The sequence below is a fragment of the Crocodylus porosus genome, unplaced genomic scaffold, assembly GCF_001723895.1.
Source record: "Crocodylus porosus isolate Cpor-Errol unplaced genomic scaffold, CroPor_comp1, whole genome shotgun sequence".
NCBI classification, from domain to species: Eukaryota; Metazoa; Chordata; order Crocodylia; family Crocodylidae; genus Crocodylus; species Crocodylus porosus.
Genome location: NW_017728943.1, coordinates 24019519 through 24030768, shown reverse-complemented (window position 1 = coordinate 24030768; position 11250 = coordinate 24019519). Strand labels below are relative to the sequence as shown.

At 45.5% G+C, this 11250-nt stretch overlaps 1 protein-coding gene across 1 annotated transcript in view; it reads right to left on the bottom strand.

Moving 5' to 3' along the window:
• The window catches only part of TTBK1 (tau tubulin kinase 1), a 288897-nt gene that overhangs the window by 52745 nt on the left and 224902 nt on the right, over nt 1-11250 (bottom strand). The window contains exons 10-11 of the mRNA XM_019549020.1: nt 9707-9926; nt 7192-7367 (exon numbers count right to left, since the gene is read on the bottom strand). Coding sequence (XP_019404565.1) covers nt 7192-7367; nt 9707-9926 — 396 coding nt within the window. The remainder of the gene's footprint in view (nt 1-7191; nt 7368-9706; nt 9927-11250) is intronic.

Genomic DNA, 11250 nt, shown 5'->3' with positions numbered 1-11250 from the left:
GGCTGGGCTGTGCTGGCACTGGCGCTGGTGCTGGGAGGGGAGTTGAGGGGCCTAAGGTGAATTCTGGAGTGGGTGCAGCCCCCCTGTAGCTCTGCTCCCATAGGCCCCTCAACCCCCCTCCCAGTGCCAGTACCAGCACCACCCACCCTGAGCACAGCCCAACCCAGCCTCCTGCCAGGAAGAACCCAGGACCCCAGCCCACAGCGACAGCCCACTTGTGCCCGACACGCAGATCTGGGGGCAAACAACCGCCAAGCCCTCCCAGGGTGCACACAGCTGTTTGTGGCTCTGTCCCACACCCTACCCCACCCCAACTGAGTAGCGCCTTCCCCTGCCCTCACCACAGGGCCTCAATCTCCGCCCCCCCTTAAAAAAAAGAAAAAAATATAAAGGGGTACATGAGCTGAAACTTTGAGCTTTGAGTACAGAAGGGGTACGCTTGTTAAAAAAGTTTGAAAACTCATGCTCTAGGACCTCTCATTTTCTTCTATTCCCAGAATGGGCAATGAGGTTTATAGATTTCATAGACATTAGGCCCACAAGGAACCTCATAAGATCATCAGGTCCAACCCCCTGCCCAAGGGGCAGGAAGTCAGCTAGGGTCAAAGGATCCCAGCAAAATAAGCATCCAACTGTTTCTTGAAAGTGTCCAAAGTAGGTGCTTGCACCACCTCTGAGGGATCTATTCCAGGCCTTAGGGGTTCAGACAGTAGTGAAGTTTTTCCATCCTAAAATGATCTTGCAGGAGTTTGTGACCACTGGACCTTGTTATTCCTTAGGGTGCTCTGGTGAGCTGGCATTCTCCCAGATCCTGCTCCACACCCCTTATGTACTTATAGGTTGCCACCAAGTCACCCCTGAGCCTACCTTTCTGCAGGCTGAAAAGTCCTATGGCTCTCAGCCTCTCTTCATAAGGCCTGTTCTCTTGGCCTCTGATCATGCATGTGGCTCTCCTCTGGACACTTTCAATCTTCTCTACGCCCTTTCTGAATTGTGGAGCCCAGAACTGGATTCAGTACTCCAGCTGTGACCTCATCAAGGCTGAGTACAGTGGGAGGATGATTTCCTAGGTCTTGCTTGATAAGCATTGGTAGATGCAAGCCAGAGTTAAGTTTGCTTTGCTGGCTGCAGTATCGCATTGGTGGCTCATGTTCATCTTGTGGTCAATCATGACCCCCAAGTCTCTTTCAGCCCTGGTGCTAGTGAATGTAGCACTGCCAAGCCTAAAAGTATGATGCAGGGTTTTTTCCTAAGGTGGAGCACCTCGCATTTCTTCACATTGAATGCCATCAGGTTTACATCCACCCACCTTGCAAGCCTATCGAGGGTAGCCTGGATCACCGGCCTATCCCCAAGTGTGGACGCTCTTCTCCAAAGTTTGGTGTTGTCAGTGAACTTAGCCAGTCTGCTTCTGACACCAGAGTCCAGATAGTTTATAAAGACATTAAAGAGTACAGGTCCGAGAACAGAGCCTTGGGGGACACCACTGGTCACTGAGTCCCATGTTGATTTGGTTCTGTAGACTACCACTCTCTGGGTCTGACCTTGAAGGCAGTTCCTCAGCCATCAGACCGTAGGGTAATCAAGGCCGCAGTTGCCCAATTTTTACATGAGGACATCATGGGACCCCAGGTCAAAGGCTTTTTTAAAGTCTAACTATATTATATCATCCTCTTCCCCTTTGTCCAGGTGATGTGTCACCTGGTCATAGAAGGAAATGAGATTAGTCAGGCAAGACCTACCTGCAACAAACCCATGCTGGCTATCCCTCAGAATGTTGCCTTCTGTTAGCCAGTCAAGAATGGTTTCTTTGATAATTTTTCCAAAATCTTTCAGGAATTGAGGTCCATAGTTTCCCAGATCTTCTTTCCTCCCTTTCTTGAAGATAGGCACCACATTGGCCCTCTTCCAATCTTCAGGTACTTTGTCCAAACGCAAAGTTCTTATATATCCTTGTCAGTGGCCTTGCTATGATGTCTGTCAGTTCCTTTAGCACTCTTGGGTGAAATCTATCTGGACCAGCTGATTTGTGGGTGTCCAGTCTCTTAAGGTGTTCCCTCACAAGATCTACGCTAATGGTGGGCATTAGGGCTGTGTGAAATTTTGCCACCAGCTTTATTTCGATATTGTTTTGACCCATTTCAAAGTCAATACAGCAAAATTGAAATGGAACAGATATAGTTGAAGCAGCCTTGAAAAAAAAACAAGGCAAGTCAAAACATTTCACCGTTTTGACGCTGTTTCGACGTTCCACCCCTAGGCTATAATGGGGAAGGATAAAACACCCTATAACTTTGTCATTTCTAGCCTGATTTGGATGACACTTGCAGAAATTGTAGCCCCTTCTGAGAACATAAAGCCTACCATGTCTCAAGGAGATAGATGCAGGGGGTTTGGGGAAACAGCACCCCAAAATTATGACAGAAAAACTTGTGTCATGTGTATGTGTTAAGCCACAGTGTGGTCAAAAGTATAGGCATGCTAGCCCCTGCAGAGGCCACAAAGCCTGCCAAGTTTCAAGGAGATTGGTGCAGGGGTTTGGGGGAAACTGGACTTCACGCTGTGGACAAGCAAAACTCGTGATATGGGTGATACTGTGTGTGTTAAGCTGCAGTAGGGTGAAAGCTCCAGGCCTGCTAGGCCCTGCTGAGGCCTGCCAACTGTCAAGGAGATAGGTGCAGGGGCTTCTGGGTTCTGGAGCTCTGAACCTCTAGCTGCTGACAGGCAAAACTCATGTCATGGGTGCTTGTGCAAGTGTGTCTGTCTTGGGGCATGGGCGGGGGAGGGAGGGGGGGGAAACTACTGAAGGCCTGGCTGCTAGGCCCTGCTGTGGCCACAAAGCCTGCCAGCTATTAAGGAGATAGGTGCAGGGGGGCTCTAGGGCCCTGCACCCCTCGCTGCTGACAGGCAAAACTCATGACATGGGTGCTTGTGCAACTGACTGTGTCTGTCTTGGGGCAGAAGCAGTTCCCGGCTCTGTATTGATTCTTTCCTCTCCTTGGTCTGTGGTTTGGTAGGTGTTAATCCTTGCTCATTAACTCGTTATCCTAGTTAGCATGCCTGCAAGTTTCATCCAAATCAAGCCAGAAATGACAAAGTTATAGGCTGTTTTGTCCTTCTCCATTATATCCTATAGGCAAAATGTCAAAACAGTTTTGCTGTTTTGACCCTGTTTTGAATGGAACAGAACAGAACAGAACAGCTCTTTCAAATCAAAACAAAATTCAACACTGTTGTCATAAAACATCAAAACACTGGTCAAAATGGAATGCTGCCATTTTGCACAGTCCTAGTGGACATGTATTCACCCTCACCCTGGTCACCCACATCATGTTAGGCAGAGTGGTCAGCTTGGGCTGGTAGAAAACTGATGCAAAGTAATCATTAAGCAGATTAGCTTTTTCCTGAGTGTCAGTTGTCAGCTGCCCCATTTGGTTTAGCAGGGGTCCAATGTTGCCCTTGTTTTTCTTCCAACTCCCCATGTATCTGAAGAAGGTTTATCATCTGCCCTCCACCCTCAGCTCCTCCACCTGCTGCAGTGACCCCAGCCCATCTTGCCAGTCCCACTCCCACACCCTTTCCTTCAGGCTCATTTTGTAACAAGGCACCTCAATCTGCACCGGTTTGTTTTGGGGTAGGTTGTTTCTACATGCACAGGTATCTCCACAAATTGCACTACCATCGTGTTTGGACTTTATCAAAAGCCAATGACAAACTTTGTTCATTTGTACCATATGTATTCATAGATTCATAGAAGTTAGGGGCTGGAAGGGGCCTGACAAGATTACCAGGTCCACCCCCCCGTTCTAAGACTGCTGAGCTCAGATGACCCCAGCGAGGTGTGCATCCAGTTGTCTTTTGAAGATCTCCAGGGAAGGTATGCTTATATGAAATATGGTATTCAATATAAAATGTGCTTTAGTATAAAATATATGTCAGTAATCTGACCTAATCAACAAACCATCGGTTTCTTTATGGTCAGTGGTAGTGCTAGACCTTGAAATTAAGGGTGCTTGTACAAGTTACCTTTTTCATGTGAGCGGATCTTTGAAAGTGCTCTACAGCCATGACATAAGACATGTGCACAGCTACTGAGCACTTTTAAAATGGCTGATCAGTGTGGAAGTAAAGAGATGGGACCCAAGCAGAGGGTTAGGTATGTGGTGGTCAACACAAGCTGAGGACTGAAAAGGAGGAGCCCAGGAGAAAGTCCCATGAGGCCTTCACCATAGTCTGGAATGGGAATGAAAGAAACTCATTGAATGAATAACTAAGAGAGGAAGGAGGAGCACCACAAGAGTGCGTAGTCACAGAGGCAGAGTGAAGGCAAGATCTCAAGATGAGAGTATGCAGAATTACCCCTGAGCTCAGGTCAAGAGACCATGAGTGACTCTCATTAGAGCAAGCTTAATGTGCTGCAGAGAGATACCTCTCAATTGAAGAGGGTTTAGGCTATCAGGAGGAAAGGAACCTGAGACAGTGGTTATGAACAACACATTTGACATGACAAGAGAACAGGTGGTAGTTGCTGAGAGGCATGAATTTCTTTTCTTTAAAACAAAAGGGCTTGAACCATGCTTGTATTGGGAGGATGGAGTTATGGGGGCAAGAGGCAGGTCTTATAGGAAGAGAGAAGATAAGATGTTGATCTCAGTGGCTGGGACTGGGGAGAAGGTGAGGAGATACCACAAGGGAAAGTACCATGAAGAGGGATAGAGATATGGGGTTCCACTTGATTCTTGTCCATTTTCTCTTAGGCAACTAGATGAAGATGAGGAGAGATTAAGGAGGGAGGAAGAGATAGCTATTTCTCTGCTACATATGTGTTCAGCGTGAGTGAAGGAGATATGTTGGTAACTAGGGAGATAGCAGAGCCAAAGAGGGAGTGGGGATTTGTAGTGGAGAAAAGTCCTTGGGGTGACAGAGCTTCTGCTATGGTGATTCCTCTGCACAGTGGCTAAAATGGAATCATAGAGAAGTAGGGCTTGAAGATACCTCAGGAAGTAATCTATTCCAAACCCTTCCCTGAGGCAGGATCATTCCTATCTAAATCATCCTAGGCAAGTGCTTTATCTAATCTACTTTTAAAATTTTGGAACTGATCTTCTCACAAAACTACAGGATATGATGCCATAAAACATAAAAAATATCCTAGCTTGCCACAGTTAAATTAGGGAGACAAGGAAATATTAATGTCCTGCCATTGCAAGGACAGGAAATAATTGTTAAAAGATGCTCAAGAAACTCCAGGAAGAGGGCCATGACTTTGGGTGCAGAGGAAGGCAAACCCCACACAGTCCATGCCAATCTGGCTATGAGATTCCTTCCTCAGCCCAAATGTGGCAATCAGTCTGACCCTGAGAAGAGAAGCAAGACCATCTATCCAGAAAATTCTGGGGTTTTTAAGTCTCAGGAGAAGCATCATCACACCCTCATCAAAATCTCCAGCTTTGGATGTGGCCAACATCCAATGCTTCTGAGGAAGGCAAAAAAAAATCCCCAAACCAAAAACCAGAAAGCTAAATAAACCCTGACACCTGCAAGACTAGGAGAGGGAATAAAATTCTTTCCCAGCATGTGGCAACCAGAGAAGCCCAGAAACATGGGAAAAACCAAACACCCTACATCGTCTATTCTGCCTTGTAGACTGGAAACAGCAAGCAGAACTCCACACATTACACCCTCTAACTGAACAATGAAAACTCCTCTTTCTGTTTCTCCACCATAAATTGCTCAGTTACTTACTTTTCATTCATAACTGAGCTGGTTGTAGAGCTGCTGAACATGGTCTTCCCCAGTATCCACCTGCTCTAGAATGGACAGCTTCTTGTGATCTCCCAGAAATCATATGAGAAAGTCATGGGATCTCCTTTATTGACGTTTTTCAAGGATATACCATGAATTGGCTAAGCACAGCAAGGCCCTACACCAATGATTCACAACTGTGGTGCTGCTGCACCCTGAGGTGCCACAAAAAGAGTCATGGGCATGAAATCTTGGTGGGTCTCCTGGGCTCCCGACTCTTCCTCTTCACTGTACACTCCAGGCATAAATACTTCTAGATTATCCTTAACTACTGCGTACCCAGTATATTCTTGAAAAACTTCAATAAAGGAAATCCCATGACTTTCCTTGGCAGTCTATTCCACTGTCCCACTGTTCAAACAGTGAAGTTTTCCTGTTATCCAATCTAAACCTACTCTGCTGCAACTTCAAGGCATTGCTACACATCCTACTCTCTGCAGCAAGGGAGAAAACTTGTTCTCCCTCTTGTTTATGGCAACCCATCAGATATGTGAAACCTGATATCATTCCCTCCTTAACTGCTTTTTTCTGAAAGCTGAATATGCTTATTTCTTTCAGCTTGTCCTCATATGTCTTGCCTTCTAAGACCTTATCATTTTTGTCACCTGCCTTTGGACACTTTCAAACCAGGGGAAGTCAGGCAGGGAACAAAGGATAGCCATACAGGTAGGGAAAAAAAGACAAGTCAGATGGTGTGATTTTCAGAGGAGGAGGAAGAAAGAAATTATAGGAGCAGGAGGAATAGCCCTATATATTTATGCCCTTGTCTCTCTAAGGAAGTCTCCAGGCTAGGGGAGAGACAGAACAAGCATGTCACTAGAGACAGTGGGAACAGAGGAAGTGCTGGGTCTTATTCAGGCCTTGGTGAAAGCCATGAGTCAGACAAAACAGGGATAAAAAGGTCACACATGGATGATAACATTCTATGAGATTCATGAGTATTCCAGAGGGAGCAGGTAAAGGGGAGATGAAACCAAGAGGAGAGGCAGCTGCAAGGGTGAAGGGAAAAACTCTTACATCTCAAAAAACATTGAACAACTGTCTATTCAGTGAGCAAAGCAAGGCCCTACACCAATGATTCTCAGTTGTGGTGCTGCTGCACCCTGAGGTGCCACAAGAAGAGTCAGGGGCATTGTTGCTGGTGAATGAGACCCTACAAGATCAGCCTCAGTGGGGATGGGGAGAGGGCAAGCTGTGGAAAGAGCAGGGCATGGCAGGGCTAGGTCCTGTCCTGCTGCCCTCACTTGGCACCAGCTAGTTACCCCTCACAGTGCCCCCTCTAAGCCACAGCACCTGCTTGTTACATTCAGAAAGGTTTTGGCCCTGATTGCCAACATTTAGAGCACTACCAAAAGCAGAAGTGGAGGTCATGGAGGGTGAGCATACCTTCTCTCATGCAGATCTGCTTTCCCATCAGCTGTGGACACGCGCTCTGACTCAGGACTGTTCACACGACGGTATCTCAAAGAGCGTACTTGAGCAGTTGGGGACTCTGGAGGGACTCGGATGGGGGAGCTGGGGCAGATGCCACTTCTCTGTTCCTCATCTACCATGCAGTGAGTCTGTATGGGAGAAAACCCAGAGAAAATCAAGTATCTTATTACAGATACTGGTCACCCATCTGTGACTGTCATTCTTCACTTTATTCTTTCCTGTCATAGATATAATCTCATGACCTCCTTGACTGTACTTGGAGGAGAAAAGGAGTTGGCTCTGAAATATTATTCTGGATTAAGGAGTGATGTGAATTAGGCCCCTGGTACATGCTCATTTAATAGTGTGATAGGATTTGATCCCCAGTCCCACCAATCACACTTCCTGCCATGCCTCACGGCAAAAGGTGCAACTGGAATCAAGAATCAGATCCAAATCATGCCATTAATACTTTCCAGTGCAGGGGGAGCCCTGGATCATAATCCCAGTCTCCTCCTGCACAGGCAAGTTGAAAGAGGAGTGCCCACAGGTCCAGCCTGGTCAATAATCAGATGTTTACCAGCTGGCCCCAGGAACCTAGCAGGGACTCAAACCAGCTCCACTGTGCACTGGGGCCATACTGACAATCAGTCTGGCAATCTGGTATAAGACCAGGGCTGCCTTGGTTGGGACAACAATAAACTGGTTGTCAAAACCCTACACTCCACAGATCTGGCTGGGATGCTTGGTGGATGGAATCAGAGGCTTCCAGCTTAGGAAGTGGGGGAGCCAAAGAGCTTATCACACTGGAGACTTTAAACCCCCCTGGGAGCCTCTTATCCCCTACACTAGGCAGAATGGCTAGAGCTGCTGGGCAGGGGTTTAAAGTCCCCAAAAAGAAAGCCTGGGGAATCCACCTCAGTGGTGGCCCTGGGTGCAGTGAGACCCAGGTCAGGGAGAAGCTCCATTTGGCACCCCGCACTTTTACCTCTACTAATCAAACAGTGGTGCCACATCTAGGACCCAATGTTGCCCCCAGATAGACAGCAGATGGCCTGGCCTTGGGGCTGCCCCATGCTGGATCTCTACACTGAACTTAGTCTGGGGATCTGTCACAGGTCAACCCCAACATGTCACACATTCAATTTAAGGCATAATACAGAAGAGGCACAAAAATGTTACACATTATATACAGAAGATGTTTGTGGCTCGATTGTTATAGTCACACACCATAAATTAACTTTAATGTGTAACCATCTTATTATTTATGGTACAAATAACACCTTAATCATATCTTAAATGTAACATGTGCCAGGGCCCTCAGCTATTTCTATATACCTCCTAACTTCTCAATCCCACAGGTGAAAACCTGTTCTAAGTTTAGGATCTAAACATGGAAGTACTCTGGAACAGTAGTCCCAAAATAGCTGTTGTGGAGATAAACCCTACTTGCTTATACAAGGGTTACTGAATGAGAAAATCATCTGATAATAAAAACTGTTGGTGGCTATAGTTTGAATATATTTTTGTGTCTTGTGTAGATGTGGCCAAGGTGATGAGGATATGATTTTGTCAAGACCAACCTAATTTTCTTCTCTGATAAGGTGATGGGCTTTATGGATGTGAGAAAGAATAGATATGATATACTTTGACTTTCGAAGGGTTTAGTCAGGTTACTGCACAGTAGTTTAGTACTAAATGACTTCACAGTAATGACTGCACAGCCGGCATCTTGCACAGACGCGGCACCCCTTGTTATCTTGTGGGTGCTTACAAATGGATTGACTGATTATATGATCTAGTATGTCTCTGGGAATCAAAATAAAACCCCTTTTTTGCCTTTTTTAAAGACTGGCGCTATATTTTTCCTTTTCCAGGTCTCTGGGACCTCACTTAACCTCCATGAGTTTTCATCTCACTTGACTTCCATGAGTTTTCAAAGATAAGAGTTAATGTTTCAGCAATTATTTTAGCCAATGTCTTGAATACTCTTGAATGAAATTCATCAGACCCTACTGATTTTAAGTTGCTAAGTTATCTAACTGGTTATTTCCTACTGTAGACTTGAGAATATAAACTCCCCTCTTCTTGATGTTATTTGTACTCATCACCTAACAGCTGACATTTTGGTGAAGACTGAAAACATTAAATATTTTAGCCTTCTCTACATCATCCATAATTAGCTACCCTGTTTAGTAAAGGACTTTATTTGGTTTGGTTCATGCCTACGTATCATGGGTTACCTGTCTAAAAGAGTCCCTCTGTTCAACACACCGTTGAACTCAGTAGTGTTGCTCAGTTGGAAGCTGAATTCTCTCCCCTTTCCCTCATTCAGGAGTCACAGAGGGAATCCCTCTGGCCTGTGTCCTGCAGGAGGCCATACTAGATGATCTTACCTAGCCCCCTTTTGCCTCACAACTGATGAATGTTTTAAGCTTTTATCCCTGAGAAGAGTCCTGCTTGTCAAATAAGAAAAAAGGTTCTTTACTTTGCTGATGCTGATCCTGAGTTTGTTGCGGTTCACATCTGTCTCCTCCCAAACTTCAGCCTCATTGAAGGCGATGTTTGGAGCCTGTCCCAGACCTTCTGCTGGCCGGCCAGGCAGAATGGGGGGAGCATTCTCTTGGTCACTCAGGTGTTCACCCTGTAAGACATCCTCAGTATTCTCTCGAAGCAAGTCTCCAGGGACTGGAGTAACATTAACAACTCTAAGGGAGAGACAACAAGCAAAAACATCAGCTATGCTCATTCTGAGAACCAAATCCCTTACTCTACAGCACAGAAATACTGCAGTATCCCAAATCAGACTTTCAGGCAATTTGAAGCAGGAATGTCACTTTGTTTGAGACCAGCACCCAATGCTACTACAGCAAAAAGATTCAGAGCTCCTTTCCCCCACACCTCCCCCTCTAACCACAGAGAAAGGACAGATGTCCTCGTAGGTCTATCTATGAGCTCTTCAATGGCCATTACGTCAGGCTGAGAATCTCTACTTGAAAGAAAGAAACTAGATTGCCAAGAAAGGAAAATTATGGGATATCATGCCCTGAGGGGAACATTTTTCCTAGACCAAGTGAATGGGACTTGACAATGCTTACACATTTAATGCAGCATAATATAACTAAGGATTCTTTTATCCAATTTTGTCAACCCTCTCAAAAGCACTGAGGCAGCTTGCAGACATGGAAAAAATGCACTGTACCTGAAGAATCAGCAAGTTAGTTCAACCTGACTCTGCAGTTTCTTATTCAATCAGCTGTTAGATAAAAGTAGTAAAAAACATACAGATGCTGCAGATCCAGGCTGAACCAATATGCTGCCTCTTCTGGGCATGTGCTGAGTTTGGCATGGGAGCATGCCAAGTTTAAAGTAAAGCGCTGTTTTGTTTTGGTTTTTACATCTGCAAGCAGCCTGAAGGACATGACAACACTGTAAGTCTTGCTGGAGTATTGATTAATAAAAGCAGTGATCAATACATATACAACTCTTTGACCAAAGCAGGCTTCACCAAAAGCTGACCACCAGGAAAGTAGACTTCGCAGATAGCAGAGGGTTAAGGTGGTATCACATGTTCAACTTAACACATACTAAGTACAGTTAAAATATAAGCAGCCAAATGTTCCAATGGTTTAGCACATATTAAATACCCACTTAGCATTGCAAAATTGTTCCCTTTCAGGCAAGGATTATCGCCTTAACATATCGTAACTGTAAAACATCAAAACCAATGATTGGTACTGTTGCATGTGAATTTGTGACAAGGTTCTTAAAAGTGATTGTTAAGGTTGATTGATAAGGGTGGTGCCAGAGAGCCTAGAACACACCTGATAATAACAGAAAGTCTGAAAATTAGGGCACTTTGGAAGAAGTGTTGATATTTGTTATAAATTTCCCTGATAAAAAAGCACAAATTCTCTGATAAAACCCCCAAAATCCATGATTAAAATGAAAGCGCCCCCCCCAGCCTCCCCAGTCCTGCTGGTGCCCCTCACTCCCCGCCCAGAGTACCGCAGCCCTGCTAGTGCCCCTCAC